Here is a 17,759-nt window from a genome sequence, read left to right on the forward strand (position 1 = left end):
AACGAGTTTTAGAATTGGACCATAAGAATACCCAGGCACACCAAGAGGTAAGAGGTTCTTAAAATGTAACTGTTCCCAGTAGATGGAACTGTCAGAGGGAATGGATGGAACTCGTAAGCCTTTGGCTTTGAATTTGCAGGGTGGAATCACAGTCACCGTTAGCAGTGAAATGGGAAAAAGCGAGATGCTGTCAAAGCCTCTGTGCCTGTTTTTCAGGAAACCACCAGGTTGCAGAGGTACTTTGGTGAGATTGTCTCCTCTTAGCAGAAGAGCATGCAGGCTAAGCTGGTCTTGCATCCAGCACTCCAGAGGAGAAATAGTGAACAGTGGTGAGGGAGCACAGAGCTGGGTGATGCAACATGTAGGAGGCTGCTGCCACTTTTGTACCTTCTTCACAGGGGCACATTTTCCTGGATTAGCTGTTAGGTCACTTGATTTCAAACTGATTTTAAACCTGACAAAACTGTTGATGTAATCTGCATTATTGTTCCATGGTCTGCAACAGTTTTTGCTCTGACACGTTAGGGCTTGGCTGCTTAAGCACTGCTGGATGGTGTCTCAGAGCAGGGACTGCCCTGCAGCTCCTGCTGTCTTCTTCTCTTCCAGCTGAAGAATGCCAGTACTGTGCTTGAGTATGAAAAAATAGCTGAAGTGGATTTTGAGAAACGGGATTTCAGGAAGGTAAGATTAACCTGATTGTCTCCTGTAGCATTATGAACTGACATATTTTATCTGGCCACTTCAGCCAGTCATGTCCAGTTTCCTTGCCTAGCATGAGCTGTGCCCTGCTGGGAAGTGCTGTACAACAAACTGCTGCTATGGAAGCAGGGCTATGTTCTGAGCTGTGATAACTCTGAATAGGTCAGAGCTCCTGCTCTATTAGCACAGAACGAATGAAAAGTGAAGAGAGTGACTGGCTCCAGCTGAATATCTTCTGTTACTCTTTGCTTTGCAGGGTGAGTGGAGCCATGAATGAGCTGTTTGACACAGATGTTGTCAGCAGCAGCATTCGATCACCCTTTGCTCCTAAGATGCATATCCAGGATTCTTCTTTCCCAACTTTTTATTTTAAAACACTTAAGAAAGCAGTCTGTCTGCCAGCACTATAATGAGGGTCACTGAAGGAGGAATGGAGGAATGCAGATCTGTGTGGGGCTTTCTCCTTTACTGCTTCCAAATCTCTCATCCCAAGGGCTGGTGCTGACCTGATAAAGCAAGAAATGAGAGCATGAAATCTAAAAGGCACCAAACACTTCCCATGCAATTTTCTCTGGTGGGTGCATGTAAAGCCCAAGTTTGGCCCAGAAAGGAGGTTGTCCAGTGCATTAAGCTTATTGTTCAGATCACTGACTCATAAGCTAAGCTCAAGATTTTGGAAGGGTAAATCCCAGCTTTGTATCACCTGGTTATGAGGAGCAGCTGGGATGTCTGGTCAATCTGGATGTCCTGTGTAGGAACTGCCCTGCCTGTAGTGCATGTCCTGGGCTTTTGCATCTGTCCCTTCACTTCTGCCTTGTTTCACTGGGGAAGCTTGCATGAAATGTGATCTTTGTTTCTGGAGAGCTGCTCTTGCTCCTTCTTCACCCAGAAGCTGTTGGCTTCTTGGTCTGGAGCACAGTGCTTCCCACAGCACTGGGCAGCCCTGATGTCACAGCCAGGGCGGCAGATGAACCTGGGTGGAACAATGAGCCTCTTCTGCTGCAGATGTCCCCACCAGAGAGGCAGAGATGGAAAAGACCTATTAGATCACCCTACCCATTGCAGTCAGACCAGAGTAAGACCAGTCCCTGCACTGTACTTTTTTGTGTTTTGCCCAGGCCAAAATGTCTCAGTCTATTGAGTTTCTTGGTCCTTCCCACATGTCTCTATAATGCAAGGAACAGGGACAGAATTGTCTTCCTTGGCTTTTTCTTTAGGGCCCACAGTTTCAGAAGAGCTAAAGAGGTGGACCTTCCACAAGTGCCCCTTGAGTCTTCTGTGTAGTTACTGTGTCACAGTAACACAGCAGGTGCCACAGACCTTGCACACAAAGCACTTCAAAAGACAAAACAAGCCTGCTTGTGAGGAGAATTTTCTCATTAAATGTATTTCCAGCAGCAGAAGGAACCAGTGCTGTATGCTTGTCTTCCTGCTCAGAGAGAGATGAAATCTCAAGTGTGGTAACGGGGCAGCCTTTCAAACGAGGCCTTTGGCCACTTGGCTTGCTCAGGTTTGTGTTTTCTCCCCCAGGTGGTGTTCTGCATGGATCGTGCTCTGGAGTTTGCTCCTGCCTGTCACCGCTTCAAGATCCTCAAGGCCGAGTGCCTGGCGCTGCTGGGCCGCTACCCCGAGGCACAGTCTGTAGCAAGGTCAGTGTCTGGAGTCTGGGTGGCAGCTGCTGGTGCGTCCTGGCTGCTGCCAGGGAGGGAACATGAAGAAGAATTAGTCCTTAATGCAAGCTGTGGTGAGGAAGAGTGTGTTAATTTATCCCCTTTAAAGTTAATCTTGCTGGGAAACTTCATTTAGACTTGGTTAACAACCAACAGTCTTGCCTGAGCAAGTTCCTGTACCATGGACTTAACACAACGAAGTATCCCAGTGAAAAAAGAGTGTTCTTGGAGGTCAGAAGGCAACTGGAATAGGAAACGTTTCATTTTTTGGTCACATCTGTTGCAGTGACATCCTGCGAATGGACTCGACCAACGCGGACGCGCTGTACGTGCGGGGACTCTGCCTGTACTACGAGGACTGCATCGAGAAGGCCGTGCAGTTCTTTGTGCAGGCACTCAGAATGGCTCCTGATCATGAGAAGGCATGTCTTGCCTGCCGTGTAAGTTGGGGATACTGGGGATGGGACTGCAAAATTACCAGGACTTTGTTGTTTTTTTTTAACCAAGCACCTAACTTGGTTCTGCTGGATCAGTCCCTTCTGCCTCCCTCAGCGTTATCATTCCCCAGATCTGCAGCAGCAAACTGTGTGTCCAGCCCTTTCCAAAGACAGCCAGCTGCTGCTTTAGGTAAAACTGAGTTGCTAGAAGCTCAGACAACTGAGCTACTTGGAAGACTGCCTGCCTTTCTTCTTTGTTCCTTGATCAGATATAGGAGCAATAAAAATAGGTCTGTCAGTTCTAAAAGAACTTTTGACTTTCAGATTCAGTATTAGTGCCTACAGGTTGGATTGCATTTAAACACTTTTCCTTTCATGTTGCTCCTTCCTTCTTGTAGTTCTTTTACTGACTTTTAAAGTCTGTTTACTTGTATAAGCTCTCAAAAAGTGAGGTTCCATTCCTTTTTTTTTTTCCCTAAAGCCATAAGTTTATTTCACTGTCATGTTCTCATCCTGAACATCAGGCAAGCTTTGTTCCTGTGGAGAGTGCCTGTAGCTGGTGCTGGCTGTTCCCCAGCACTTCTCCTGGGGGAAAGGCAAAATGCTGACAGCTCATTTCAGCTGCTGTAGCAAGGCTGTGAGTTTTGTATCCTGCAATAGCATCTGAAACCAGACTGTAGTGCTTATGTTTGAGGACTCATCCAGCAAAATAAGGTGCTTGGTACCCCTGAACCACTTACTTTGTGTCCTTATCCAGGCATATTTTCTTTCAGAATGCCAAAGCACTTAAAGCAAAGAAAGAAGATGGGAATAAAGCATTCAAAGAAGGAAACTACAAACTAGCATATGAATTGTACACAGAGGCACTAGGAATAGATCCAAATAACATAAAAACAAATGCCAAACTGTACTGTAACCGGGGGACAGTTAATTCAAAGGTAAGACATGGTCACCTGGCAGGTTGTTCTGCATCGTCTTCCTCACCACGTGGTTTATAAAGTGCAGATCAGTTGTTCTGGAGAGCACAAGCTCCCCTAGCTGCTGGGGCAGCTGGATCTTTCTGGTGCTGCAGGCAACGTTTTGGGTTTTTGTACTTGCACAATGATTGGATCTGTTCCAAACTGCCAATGAAGTTGACTCCGAAGAAACAAAACTCAAATACTTGGGCTGCAAAGAGTGGGAGGGAGAGGAGGAACGTAGTTTGGCCTGATCTTAGTCAGCATAAAGGCATTAATTGTTTCCTTCCCAGTAATGAGGAGATTTCTTTTCTTACTCTTCTTGTAGATCACCTGTCTTGCTTTGGGTTTTGATCTAAAAACACGTTACCTCATTTTAAAGCCCTGGACCCTATTTCCAGATTTGTTCTTGCATTTTAGTCATGTGCTCTCCAGAGAATCAGTCATGTGCTGGTGCTTCCAGTGTCCACCCTGCCTTTCCTCCAGGCATGTTCCCTCTCGGCTGTCTCTGTGTATGGATGCCCCTTTATCATCAGAGACTTTTCAACATCCCAGCTCAGTCAAGAGACAGAAGCTGTTCTCAAAACGTGGAAAAGGGCAAGAGTTGGAGGCCACAGTAATGGATACTTCACATGGCTGTTTGTGTCTGAAAACAAACAATGTTTGTTGGTTTTTTTTAAAATTACTTCAAATATCTTGTAACTTTCTGTCTGGGAATTAGTTTGAACACAGAATAACTTGGTTATTCTATTAGCACCACAGAGTTCTCCTGCTTCACTAGCCAAGCTTCTAACTTTTCCCTAGGGAGCCAAAGCTCTGATTTTGGGGAACTGGGAAAAATTTCCTAGATGCAGACACAGAAAACAAGAGAGATTTTCCATGATTCTTTACACTTTTAATTTGCCTCAAGTCATAATGCTACTTAGAATTTGTTCTCTGCTTGGGCTTCACTGACCTTCTGTCTGACTTTGCAGCTTAGGAAACTTGAAGAAGCAATAGATGACTGCACGAACGCGGTGAAGCTGGATGACACGTATATCAAAGCATACTTGAGGAGAGCACAATGGTAAGTGGACCTTTCTGATGGACATGCTGAACGGGTTTGTGGGTAGGATCTTCCTCCCTGCAGCCCTGAGTGACAAGAATAACAAATCTGAAGCTTGACTGAATAAAAGGTTCTGTCTTAAGGGGCCATGAATTTATTCCTCTTCCTTATATGATGAGGAGACAGGCAGAGCTCTGTGTAGCCTGTCCTGCCTGCATGAATCTGGGACTGCTTGTTGTCTCCTTTGTAACTCGGCACCAACTAGGGAAGTAGCCAAAGCTCTGTTCTGACTGTGGATTTATTTGCTGCTTTTCTCAATACTGGTTATTCCCCGGTTTTTGACAAGGCTGCCTGGGTTAGAGACACCAAACCCATCACTGCAGCCTTCCTGTTGTGCGTTCATTTTAATTTAGAACCTTCTCAAACTCCATCTCAGTAACTGAAGTAAGTGGTTAACTTGTGTGAGGTTGAAGTGCCAACAGATGGGCACCTGTCCCTCTGAGGGGCCAGGATTGTCCCTTGTAACCAGCGTTGCTTGTGTCCAGCTGCACCAGCTTCTGCTCTGCGCCAGCTTCCTTGAAATCTCGCTGGCTGCTGTTAGTTCCTGGGGCTGGATAAAGTAATTATCAGATCGTTAAAAGCAGAACGTGTGCTGCCAAGTGAGATTGCAGTCTGCACTTGGAGCCCAAAGCACAGGTTCCTGTGCCAGGGTTTCTCCCAGGCAGCAGCTGTGGGGCCTCGGGCAGTCCAGCAGTGACCCTTGGCGTGTTCCTCTGGCGACGGCTCTTCCTGCAGTCCTGGGCACATCTTAGTTCATATTCACCCAGAGAGCTTGTACCTGAATCCTCTTTTGATACTTCTTGTGAAGTACACCTTGTGTTTTCTTTCACAGTTACATGGACACAGAACAATATGAAGATGCTGTAAGAGACTATGAAAAGGTTTATCAGACAGAAAAAACGAAAGGTGAGCATATTGGCATTCTTTCTGTGTGCATAAGTTTCCCTTAACTGGCAATTTTTTTGTTGTTGCTTTTTCCCCCCATAATATTATCTGATTTTCAGCCTTGTACCTCAGCAGGACAATGCTGAAAAGTTCTCAGGAGCACTCTGAAGTGCCTGCATTAGGATCTGTTTCTCTCCCAGCACTGAATGCTGAGAAGATAATTCAGCTTGTAGCTGAAGCAGTGCACTAGATTGGGAATGTCTGGTTATGGGTCTCTTGCTGTTCTGTCATCTTGGTTTTTCAGTAGCTTGCATTGAAAGTGACAGAGGAACCTTAGTCCTTGTGGTTCAGTGTTAAATACTGGTTTAAGAGCCCTAAGATGTTTACACACACACATCTGAAAACAGCCTTAAGGGGATAGTGGGGCTGTATTTAACCACCTGCCTGTACATCCAAGGGGACTGGTTACTTGTGTCATTTGATTTCTTCAACCTTTCATCTCAACGCGTCATCTCGGCCTCCTTGGAAGCAGGAGGTTGTGCCTGGCTCTAAAGCTGCTTCCTTTTGGCTTTGCACTTTGTTCTAGAACACAAGCAACTCCTAAAGAATGCACAGGTGGAACTGAAAAAGAGCAAGCGGAAAGACTACTATAAAATCCTCGGGGTTGACAAAAATGCCTCTGAAGATGAGATCAAGAAGGCTTACAGGAAAAGAGCACTAATGCATCATCCAGGTACACACACACTCTTGGAGCTTGTGCTGTTGCTTTGATGCCCCTGCTCCATGCACGTGGCCTGTGCAACTGTCACTTGGAGGGAGGACTAAATATGAGGGGGAATTTCTGGACAAACAGCAGTTCTGACCCCACAGATCCCATGCTGTGACAGAGCTTGGAATGTGTAGGGTTTTCCATTTACTCTGGAAACCAAGAGCTTCTTCCCTGCTTGTTTTTGTATCCCTAGACCGACACAGTGGGGCAAGTGCGGAAGTACAGAAAGAGGAGGAGAAGAAGTTTAAGGAGGTGGGTGAAGCCTTTACCATCCTGTCAGACCCCAAGAAGAAGGCGCGCTATGACAGCGGGCAGGATCTGGAAGAGGATGGATTGAACATGGGAGGTCAGTGTTCATTACAATATTCTGCCCTGGCAGTCTTTAGTAAGATGAGAGCATTCAGAGTCTGCCTGCTCCTTGAGAGCAAACCTGTTTGTAACAGTTCTAGAAGTTGACTTGGTTGGGTCTCTGAAAGCACCAGAGTGACAGTTCTGCACTGGGTATTTCCAGCTGGGAACAGTCTGGGTTATGTGGTGGATGTTGTCCTTGATTGAGCCTGTAGGTAGTAGCTGCCATAAGGCAGAAGTCTTTCATGTGAAGTGTAAAATAGTAGAATAGAAAGATTGTGGGTCCCTAAATGTTGCTTTTCCAGAATTCCTAGGTTGCCCCTGTAACAAAAATGATTTGACAACTGTTGCTCTTGCCTGTTTTCTGCTTGCCAGTGGCCCTGTCCTCTGCTGCTGTGTAGCAGTGTCCAGGCATGACACACTCTTTGTTGATAGCTTTTTGTCTTCTTGTGAAGCACTCAATGAAGTGGCAATTTCTAAACTGTGACAAATGTAACTGGCTGTTTCACATCAGCTCACAATTTTCTTTTCTTCCCTGTAGACTTTGATGCTAACAACATCTTCAAGGCCTTCTTTGGTGGGCCAGGTAGCTTCAGTTTTGAAGGTAGGTGGAAGTGTTTTCCAGTCAGCTTTAGAAACGTAAGTACACAAGTCACTGGACAGGATAGCTGAGCTTCCCAGGGTGTCTGTACTGCTCAGTGTGAGCATTTGGCTTTTCCACATAGAAGTATCTGGGAGCTCTTGGAGAGTTCTGCCTGTGTAGCATCCCAGCTGATGGCCAATTCTGGTTCTTTTGTGTCCAAAAGCAACAAAATCCAGAGGGTCCCATTTCAGGAAGAGTGTGCAGGCTTTGCCATCAGAGTGGTGCTTTGCTGCTTAGAAACAGTTGGCTGTGACTTGGGTACATGACTTGCTGGTGCTAAAGCAACAAGAGGTGATTCCTGGTGAGAAGTCCTGTGTGTGTCACAGCTCTCTCAGACTGGATCCTCCCTCCTCTCTGCCTGCAGACGTTAAGAGGCAATGAGGATGCTGTTGCTCAGTGTCCCTTCAGACCTCGGGTGTGGGCAGGCTTTCATAGAATCATTCAGGTTGGAAAAGATCTTTAAGATCATCAAGTCCAACCTTTAACCCTATTGTACCATGTTCACCCCTAAACCGTATCCCCAAGCACCACATCTGGCTCAGCTCAGGACGGGTGCGTGTGTTCCTGGAGATCTTTGTTTCAGTGAACTTTGAGCAGCCATGCATGTTTCCTGGACTGTTCACCTCCTCCATGTAAATCTGCTCCTCTACCCATTGTATCCCTAGTTCACTCGTGGACTTGTTGGAAACCAGCTGCAGAGCAGAGATCTCTGCTGCCTGCTCAGATGGGTTGAGTTGGGCACTGTCTCAGCACCAAGCTGCTGCAGGATCGTGGTAACCACATTGTCTTGGAGTTTTAAATGTGCTAATATCTTTCATTTTCTTTTTCAGCTTCTGGGCCGGGAAATTTCTTTTTCCAGTTTGGCTAAAACCCCCACAAAACCGTCACAAACCTGATCTGCTAATTTTAACCTTGAATATGGACATACTTAGACTCCTTCCTTCATCCTGTCTCATTGTACTTAGAGCAGTTTCATTTTTCTCGGTTGGAGACCTCTGTTTTGTGTGCTTTTGTGTGTGAAGAGGAAACCAGCTGGGGGAGGGGAAGGCTTATGGATTTTGTTTTACTGTTAACTTTATTAAAAAAAAACCCACAAAAAAAAAAAATAAAGCTTTGAATCTTTTGGTCCCTCCATGCTGGCCCATACTTTCAGAGTGTTCCTGCTCCTCAGCAGAGAGGATTTCCCTGAAGTCCTCCTGGAATCTTGACTTGTATGAGGGTGAAGTTACCTCCTGTTTCGTTTTGGTTGGCTCTGAAGTGCAGGATGGCAGCATGGTTGGGGTTTGTAGTAACTTTAAAGTTATTATCATCTTCTGAAAATATTGCCAAGATTCAGTCAAGTTTCCTACAATCACATTTTGCCTGCCAGCTGTCTTGTCTTTGCTTTCTTTTTTTTTGCCACAGTTCTGCCAGAACAGTAACTTGGGCATTAACTGAAATAATGTGTGAGCTTAACCATTTTTTGCCAGAGAAATGCTTTGTTACTTTTAAAAGAGCAGCTTCTGTGAGAATTCCCTGTGATGCAGCTAGAATCAAGGGCTTTGTGTTTCCATGCAAGATTTGTCCTGTTTAAGGGAATATTGAATTTGCTTTGGGCTGAATTTCTTCACCATATGTTTGGCATTTTTTTTAATTAATCCACTTGAACAATTAATATTTCTGCTAAAACTTGATTTTGTTGAGCTTGATGTTTGGTTTAGTGTTACTGATCCATAATGTGGATGAGGTCTTTCTAGCTCTGAAGAAATGCAAAGTAATATTCAGGTTAATAATTGAAAACAGTGGCTGTGTGTGCAGCAGTGTGCTCTCATGATGTTTACAGGAACTGTACAAAAATGTTAAACTAGTCAAGTAGTTTTCAACTAGAAGTAATTTACTAGTCCAAAGAAGCAAGAAAATGCAAAGTTACACTCTGAGCTGTCAGTCTGTCACTTGCTTCTCTCCCTGGGAGTCAGGCCGGGTGCTCCGGGGCAGCTGGCACCGGCAGTGGGTTTGACTGGGTGGTGCTGCCAGGTAACACAGGTGCTGTTGTGTGTGTCACCAGAAGTGTAGTGGTACAGCAAGGTCTCGGCTGCTTCCAGAATTCTTCCCCTTTTTCTAGAGAGTGAAGAACCTTTTTGCTGAGATGCTTTGCTCCAGGGATGTGCTGCCTGCTGAGTGGGTCTGGGCACAGCGCCTGGCGCGGCCCCGTGTCGGGCAGCCTTGCTGGGAGTGGGGCTGGCAGAAGGTGTGTTGGCAGAAGGTATGTTGGCAGAAAGAAGGTGTGTTGGCCCTCGGCAGCACCAGCCAGAAGGGCAGAGTCTCAGCAGTGTTGCTGGAGCTGGAGTGTTCTGTGCTGGCCTGCAGTTGCGTGGTGACCTTTGGAGGGCTGGATTCTGCTTGGCTGGGAAAACGGGTGTTTGCATAAACACATGCAAGACTTTCCTAGAGAAACCTGAGACTAACTTTTATATAGTATCTGATTTATCTTCTTACTGCAGGAACAAAAATTGCAGTGAATTCATTGCACGAAATGGTTACTTTGAACACTAACATCTTTGTCTTCCTTCCTTGTGAGGGCTGTACTTGTCCTGTCCAGTGGGACAACGTTCCCAGACTGCAGGTTAACTTACTTTCCAACATCTGCAATAGTGTCATGGTGCTGTCACCAAGCACCACTCCTGTGGTTGTGTTTTGTCAGAATTGTTGACAATCTGCTTTCATAGAGGGAAGATTTAAGGGCTTAAATTCTAGTACTCCAGAATAAAGGAAGTATTTTATAACTCACTCAAAAGTCAGCTTGTCAGATGAGCCCGTGTTAATCAGTATTTCCAAAACCAGACTCTACAATATTTCTTGTAACTTCCTTCGCACCAGTGTAATGTGATGGACTTACCCGGATTGCACTGAGAGCAAATAAGGTCCTGGCATCTTTCAGACTCTGAAATGGTAAATACCTGGGGAACTGAAACACTGGTCTATGCATCTTGATACTCCTCCAGTTCTCATGGCACTTGTACATCAGAGTTTACAGGACTATTTTAGTGTGGCATTCTGGATTCATTCTGTCTTGTCCTGTGTGTATTGATATGATTGTGCAGGTTGGACTTTTCTGAGTCTTTCACCACCGTGCAGGGACGTGTCCTGCATTCATCAGTGGTGTTTATTATTATTTCCCCCTCTCCAGTTAGGTACAACAGGCTTCCTTCTCTCTGACCTCAGAACAGACCCGTTCCGTGCAGGACAGGAGAGGAATGGGTTTTCTTCTGAGAGAGAAAATGTACACAGCAGATATTTATAAAACTGCACATGAATGCATGAATTAATGTAGTTAAATATTCATATGGTGAGTGCCAAGACTTTTCTAAGGAGCATTATTCTGTGATTCAGAGGCAGGTGATGCAGTCCCTGGGGTGTGAGGGCCCTGGGTGGCTCCTGTCACCTCTGGGTACGTGCAGTGGCACCATAACCTCCAGTGTGTCCTGGCCCAGCTTGGAGACACAGGGCTCAGGTTCTTTCAGAAGGGTCTGCTCAGATGTGCACTGCTTGAACCGTTGCCTTTCACCCTTGGTAGTTCTGGAGCACCTCAGGCTGTTTTGTGAACGGCCCCAGGGAACCTTGGTGCCATTTTTCCAGCTGCTGCTGCCCCGCAGCCTCCCTGGCTTCCTTCTGCTCAACTGGAGCTCCCAGATGTAGGGGTTTTTCACAGAGATAGTGAATAAGTGTCTTGAAGTGGTGTTATGCCTGTGCTTTTTCTAGGATGACAAAGAGCTGATGAAGTGGGTAGGAGGCAGTTGCTGTCAGTGACACTCGGGAAGCACTAACACAGGGATGTTTGTGCATCCAGCCTCACCTGGGAGGGTCATGTTCCCTTCCATGTGACCATAGCCCACCTCAGGAACTTGGCAGATGGAAGAAACTGAAAAGGGTAAAGCCCTTCCTTTTAATGAGGAAAGGTTTTTGTCTGGAAGTCAGTCTTTGTAACTAGTGAAAGGTTTATTTTTTGGTGTAACAGCAAGAGACTTAATACTTAACCCTGAAGGGCACCTGGATGTGCCCCCAGACAGTTGCCTGTGCAGGATCTACCCGAGATGCCAACATGGAGCAGCCTTTGCTGCAGGGTCACATTTGCCCCTCAGCCTGTGGTTGGTGCTGTGGGAGCTGCTGCACGTCTGAGGTGCCCAGAGGTGGCTGAGCTGGTGCAGCTGAAAACCAGGCCAGGCTGGTGTGTCAGGGTAGGATCTTCTAGTGGGTGTGGTGTAAGGAATTGCTATTGAACAGCTCGGTAATGAGTGGAGCAGCCATGGAATTCCTCTGTGGAAGCTGTGAACTGCAGGGAGAGCTGTGTGTGTGGGGCAGGCTCTGCTGTCCTGGCTGTGGCTTTTGCAAAGAGATCAGGAGTTGTTTGACTATTATGCTTTCCCTCTGGTGTTGTTTTGCCTAATGATGATTTTTGTGGTGTCTGAGCTGATATAGGGATAGTTTCAAATTAAAATGGAAGCAATTTCATGCTTTAAAAATGAAAACATGTATCAGTAATGTTAGTGTGTGGGAGATATTTGCATGTACTGTGGTCTGGTCTCCAGACTGCAGGGCCTGGTGTGATTTCTTTGTGTGGATTTACTTCACAAGTATGTTGCTGCATCATCTCCACCTGCTGTGGGGATGTATTGAGAGTCCTTTCCAGATCCACTGAACCTGGGCTTGAAATCAGCTGTAAAGACCTTCTCGTGCCCACTTTGACAGTCTCTCTGTTGTTTCTGCTACACGTGCTACAAAGGAAAGTACATGATTGTTTTGTAAACTTGAAAGTGTTGCTGTAAAGCTGGATCCTTAGTGCTAAAGGCTTCTGACTGTTGTGTAAATACACGAATGCAAATTGGGGGGGAAAAAAGAGAAAGTAAAAATGTTTAGAGACAACAGTATTAATTATCTGTGGACTGTTGCAAGTCCCTCAGTTGTCTGTGTCTGAGGGGGATACAGCGGCAGCTCCGGTGCCCACCCTGTCACTCCAACCCAGGGACTGACCCAAGCATGTGGACCACGCTGTGGTTTGCTCCTCTTTCAAAATTACTTCCTCAGTTTCAATAATAACTAAATATTTTCACTTATCTTCAAGTGGATGGTTTCCATCCCATTTAGATGTGTGCCTTGTACCCTCCCCACTCTTTGGGAGAAGGGACAGGACAGCTCGTGTGCTGCACGTCCCTCCCAGAGCCTGGGTCCCTCCCGGGTGGTGCTGGAGCCAGGGCTGCAAGGTGGGAGGCTGGATCATGGCAGCTCCATGGCCCTCTGTTCTCCTGGAGGCTGCTCCCACACTGCATTCGGGTGATGTCACTGTTGTCCCTGCTTACCAGGGCAGCAGGACCTGTGCTGGGCTTTAAAAGACAATATGATGTTTTGGCCTTCCTCACCGTTCCCTGGTTCTCCCCACTCCTGCAGAGTCAGGGACAGGATTCTTTGAGCAGTGCTGGGCAAACTTTCCCTCTAGTATGGATCTGACCTCTGAAGGAAAGCTCTGGTGTGAAAGGTGAGCAGGGTGCTGAGCTGGGGCATGGCCTGCAGCGCCGTGGCACTGAGCTTTGGGACAGCAGGAGTTTGGGGGGAGCTGGAATGCTGCCTCCAGTCCTGGCACAGCCCATCTTCCCACCCTGACCCCATCTCCCTCCTGCCCTCAGGCAGGAGCTCGTGCTTTGGAAGAGAAGGTGGTGTGAGGTGATGCTGGAGGGCTGAGTGTGGAGCAATGACCCCAGCACCTTGGTTGCGTGCACGTCTGCTGTGTTGTAAGGACACTAAGGAGTAGTTGAGACAGAACCGGGTGCAATGTGCAGCCAACTTGGAGAGGATGCTGGACCCTGTGCTGCAGTATTTATCTGAATCGAAATTCGGAATGTTTACCTCAGTGTAAATACCTTCACCTTTCCCGTGGGAGGAAGGGCACGTTGCATGGAGCAATCCCTGTCCCCATTGCTTTGCCAAACCTCATCCTCTCCAAGACGGGCGTCACTTCGGTACCAACACCGTCCTCTTTGGACCCTCACCTTTCTAGGATGTGGATGGTAAAAATGTGAATGTTTGTTGTTTACTTCATTAGGCATAATTCATAATGATGTGTTTATATGAAGAATACCACAGACTGAAGCAAAACCATATGCAATTGGTTTACTTTATTATAAACTGTATATGATGTACAAACTAATAAAAATGGAAACAACGAGAGTCTCACTGTTGTTCTTGAGCAGGCAAATGGGATATTCCAGCTGTGCATGTCTGTGCTGGGTGGGAGCTGGAGCAGTGGGCTGCCCCGTGGGCTGGAGGGAGGGGGCAGGCACTTTGAAGTTGTGATGGAACAAACCCCTGCCAGGTTTGTTGGGAAGGCCCGAGCTGGGCACTCACCCCCCTGCCGAAGCTACTGAGGTTCTGCTGAAGGTAAGGGGAGTGGGAAAAATATAAATATAAATTATTTTTTTTTGTTCTAATGGTAATTTATTGTCATCCATCTCTTTGAAGGAAGTATTTTGCTTTACTGGTAAACCTGCCGAGCATTTACTGGATCAGCCCCAAACCCCTCCTGGCTTTTGTTTCACATGCAGAGAAACACTTTGGGCTCCCCAGCACCGGCTCCTGCTCCTGGGGAGCTGCACCCACACACTGCTCCTGGGCAGACCCAGCACGTGCTTGTCAAGCACAGTAAGTATTTACATATATTAATACAGGATTAATTTAACTACGCAGTTCACCAGACACTGAGCCATAGCATGAGTTTAAACTGTTGTCCTGACCTGAATCCATTAGTTGAGCTTGTGTTACAGTAAAGTAGTGACCACAGATCCACCCGCTGAGGGTCTGGCTAAGAGCAAAACCATGTTTCAGTAAAACAGACTTAATAACAGGAGTGCTTGATCATTAGCTCTTTTCCCAGCCAATGGTTTAGGTTTGAGCAGACTTAAGTTACAGTTATGGGACCTTCACTTCTACATTACAATGTTACAGTCATCCTAACTTTTAACATTCAAGTGCATTAGAGAAAACTAGTAAAATCTTGCATGAAGTACAGTTCTGTACTTCAGACATGATTTTAGTTTCTATAAAATAAGATGGAAAAGACATTAGTTCATCTCTTCCACTCCCTGCCCAGGCAGGATTATTCCCTACAGGACAAGGACACTGGACAGTGACATGTGAGGTGACATGACTGGAGCCAGGCTGCAGGAACTGGATGCCTCTCCTGGAATTTCACTGGTTTCCCTTTAATTTTGTAACAGCTGACTGATGCCCATCCCTCGGGTGTGGGAGAAGGGAAGGGACATGGTTCAGTTCACCTCACTTGGCTCCAGAGCAGTTACATCCAAGCTTTGGTCTGCTACTGCTTGTGGTGCTGACACATAAAGACCTAACGATTGTGGTTCATAGGGAAGTTAGGAGAGACCAGAGTTGATCTTCCTCTGAGGAAGAAAACAACAACACCATGGCTGGTGCACACACAGAACTCAAACTACACTCAGCAGCTCTTCAGTTACTGCCACCAGTTTTGTGACAGTTTGTCAGGCAGGAGTTGCTTGTTTTCTTCCTTGTTCTGGGACCAATAACCTCTCCCCCGAGAGGCTGCACACTGGGGTTGGCAAAGGGGCTTACTTTAGTACAGGTAGAATTATTTCTCTTTACACGTTTAAAGGTTACAGGAGTTACTTGCCTTTTAAAAACAAATACACTGCCCTGGCCACGCCCCTAGATGATGGTGCAGGAGCTAAAAGCAGAGCCCCGTTTGTTGGTGCTCTGCGTTGGCACCAGTTTTCCTTTTCCATAGTAACCTGAGAAAATTGCCTTCACATCGATCTTTTTGGAGAGGATGAGCATCCACATACCGTTATCAAAGTACAGCAGTTTCCCTCCTCCAATTTCCCCCACTTGATCCCCTTTGTTCCCTGCCTTTTCCAGTTTGACAAACTCCAGCAGGTCCAGCCCAGTCTGAACAGCTTCCACCCCGCTGGCGCAGCCCAGGGTGATGTGAGCGCGGCTGCCCCTGGGCAGGTTGTCGCTGGGCAGGATCTTGTCGGCGTCCCCAGGCCACAGCAGCAGCTGCTGTTCACTCAGCTCCACCCGAGCACCAACAGTTTTTGTTGTGATGAAGAGAGCAGAGATTGCCAAGGTGAAGCCTTTGCCATAGGAAGCCTTCACAGCCTGGGAGGGGGGAGACAATCCAGGACAGAATTTGAACTGACTGGGAGCCACAGCCGTGCGGTTGGTTTATTGCCCGTGAACTCGGGGTTTTGCCTGGTCTTGCTCTGACATATTTGAAGCCCTGTGTGCAACTGGCAGACCATGGCCTGCTCCATGAATTTGGAGCTGGTCACATCTTTTCCCTTCACAAATTGCAGTATTTAACTTGTGCTCATCTGTTCTGAAATAATTCAGCTGGAAGTGCAAATGCCTAAATTCATCATTGGTCAAATCAAGGTAGTGGGGATGCTGCTGGAAGTCAGGGTAATGGGGAGGGCAAGAGTATTTTGTTTGGAAACTAACAGGAACCAGTCACCATCTCCCCCCAGATTACAACTTTTCTATTGTACAGGCTACGTGGATGTACCTATGGTCCCCACAGTTCCCCCCTCAGCTCCAAGCAAAGCCCAGTCCCCAGCCCACCCTGGAGGCTTCTGGATCCCCTGCTGGGAAGGGGCAGGGAGACTGGGGGCATGAGGAAGGTCAGAGCCCTGGAACTCACTTCTTGCTGTGCATATTCCTCTGCTCCAGCTGCTTTTCCAAAGTCGGTGTATTTTGTGGTGCAGTGTAAGACCCCAGGCGGCCTCTTCACGAAGTGGTTGGTGAGGTCTATTTTTATTTTGGGATCTTCAATAGCAGAGGCAACTGCAAAGACAGGTAAACAATATTACTGTCAAAAACTGATTCCCCTGATGTCACCCTGTGAGCCTTAAGTCCTGTCTCAGCTTTCTTCACCAACCTGTCCTTCATGTTTCATCTTTCTTACTGTAGAAAAGGACTAGATGGGTAAATAAAACTCCTTCCCCCTCAGCTAACAATGGATGTAACCAGAAAACAGAAGATTCTGCACATTATTGTGGCTCATCTGAACCTTGATGTCACCTCAAACCATGATCATGTTTATAAGAATGTTCTGGCTTTCCCTTCCCTCTGGCTCGGCAGCAGGCAGGGAGGCCTGGCCACGCTGCTGCCACTGCACCCACCCCTGCCGTGCCACAGCCACCCAGAACTCTTAGAACTAACACTTTCATTGCTTCTTACTTAGAACAGCAACTTTGTTAACTACGGGAAATGGATTCGTAGCTTTAAACAGCTTTTCTTGGTGCTACCTCTGACAGTTTGCTTTAGAAGCTGACCAAAACTGTTCCTATTGCTGCATGTTAACATTTCATCAAGAGAGGAAGAACTTGGGAAGATCCTTATGTACATACAGTATTTACTCTCCTTTTTGAAGGCTTTGAGACTTCCAAGCTCATCTAAGAAGGCCTGCCCAGCCTTCCTCAGGTTCTCGGAACTTCTTTTGCTCAAAAACCACCCAAAATACATGGGTAGGAATTCCTTCTCCAGGCTCGGCTTCATCTTCTTCAGCTCATCCACTGACAGTTTCCACTGATTCTTTTCCTTCAGCTGCAAACAATCCATTCTCCACTGGGTTTTGGGCTCAGCAAAGACGACTTTGTACCGATATTTGTCAGCAATGTCAAAGAGCTGGTCCAGTCGTTCCCTCTCGTGGTGAGTGTCATCCAGAACAATAACACTGATATCTCGTTTGCAATAGTCAACTAGATCCTCATCCACCTTTGAGTACTCTTCAGGAATGGTACTTCTTATTGAAGGTGTAATTTTATAGTTATCAACAGAGATGACCTTGCAGGCATCTTTATACCTATCTTGAATAGCCTGGGCCAGGGTGGACTTCCCACTGCCAGGCAGCCCTCTTAAAATAAAAAAGGTTTTAGATTCTTTGACTGTGGAGATGGTATCTTCATCATCAAGAAAAGGGAACTGCAAGCCTTCAGGTCTTTCTTTTGCTGATTGAGTAGACATTTTTCTAAATATTTTAGGCAGGAATGTGTGACTCTTCTTTGAGAAGCCTCTGTTCTGAAATGCAAGAAGAAAATATTTTGCAGTCTAGCAACCCCAGGGCACCGTGTGTTCCTGCTGCACAAGCAGGCACCACCGAGCACCTTTGCTGGAAGGAGGGAGCTCGGGGAATGTCCCCAGGTCCCCAGGCTGCAGCTGCCCCTGCAGGTCCGGCAGCAGGGACC

The 17,759-nt window shown here is 46.7% G+C and overlaps 2 protein-coding genes across 2 annotated transcripts in view; one reads left to right on the top strand and one right to left on the bottom strand.

Annotated features, from left to right (window-relative positions):
* The window catches only part of DNAJC7 (DnaJ (Hsp40) homolog, subfamily C, member 7), a 9,537-nt gene extending 936 nt beyond the window's left edge, over positions 1-8,601 (top strand). The window contains exons 4-14 of the mRNA XM_009994146.1: positions 1-47; positions 607-681; positions 2,230-2,348; positions 2,656-2,809; positions 3,580-3,744; positions 4,737-4,828; positions 5,700-5,773; positions 6,339-6,485; positions 6,715-6,867; positions 7,411-7,473; positions 8,343-8,601. The exon at positions 1-47 is cut by the window's left edge and continues 19 nt beyond it. Coding sequence (XP_009992448.1) covers positions 1-47; positions 607-681; positions 2,230-2,348; positions 2,656-2,809; positions 3,580-3,744; positions 4,737-4,828; positions 5,700-5,773; positions 6,339-6,485; positions 6,715-6,867; positions 7,411-7,473; positions 8,343-8,380 — 1,127 coding nt within the window. The 3' untranslated portion in view covers positions 8,381-8,601. The remainder of the gene's footprint in view (positions 48-606; positions 682-2,229; positions 2,349-2,655; positions 2,810-3,579; positions 3,745-4,736; positions 4,829-5,699; positions 5,774-6,338; positions 6,486-6,714; positions 6,868-7,410; positions 7,474-8,342) is intronic.
* Positions 8,602-15,219: 6,618 nt separating this feature from the next.
* On the bottom strand, positions 15,220-17,586 carry CNP (2',3'-cyclic nucleotide 3' phosphodiesterase). The gene is made up of 3 exons (XM_009994147.1): positions 16,923-17,586; positions 16,214-16,356; positions 15,220-15,672 (listed from the first exon to the last, which is right to left on the bottom strand). The coding sequence occupies exons 1-3, from the start codon at positions 17,536-17,538 to the stop codon at positions 15,220-15,222; spliced, it is 1,212 nt and encodes a 403-aa protein (XP_009992449.1). The 5' UTR covers positions 17,539-17,586.
* Positions 17,587-17,759: the final 173 nt, after the last annotated feature.

This window comes from Chaetura pelagica, unplaced genomic scaffold (genome assembly GCF_000747805.2).
Source record: "Chaetura pelagica isolate M959 unplaced genomic scaffold, ChaPel_1.0 scaffold963, whole genome shotgun sequence".
Lineage (NCBI taxonomy): Eukaryota > Metazoa > Chordata > Aves > Apodiformes > Apodidae > Chaetura > Chaetura pelagica.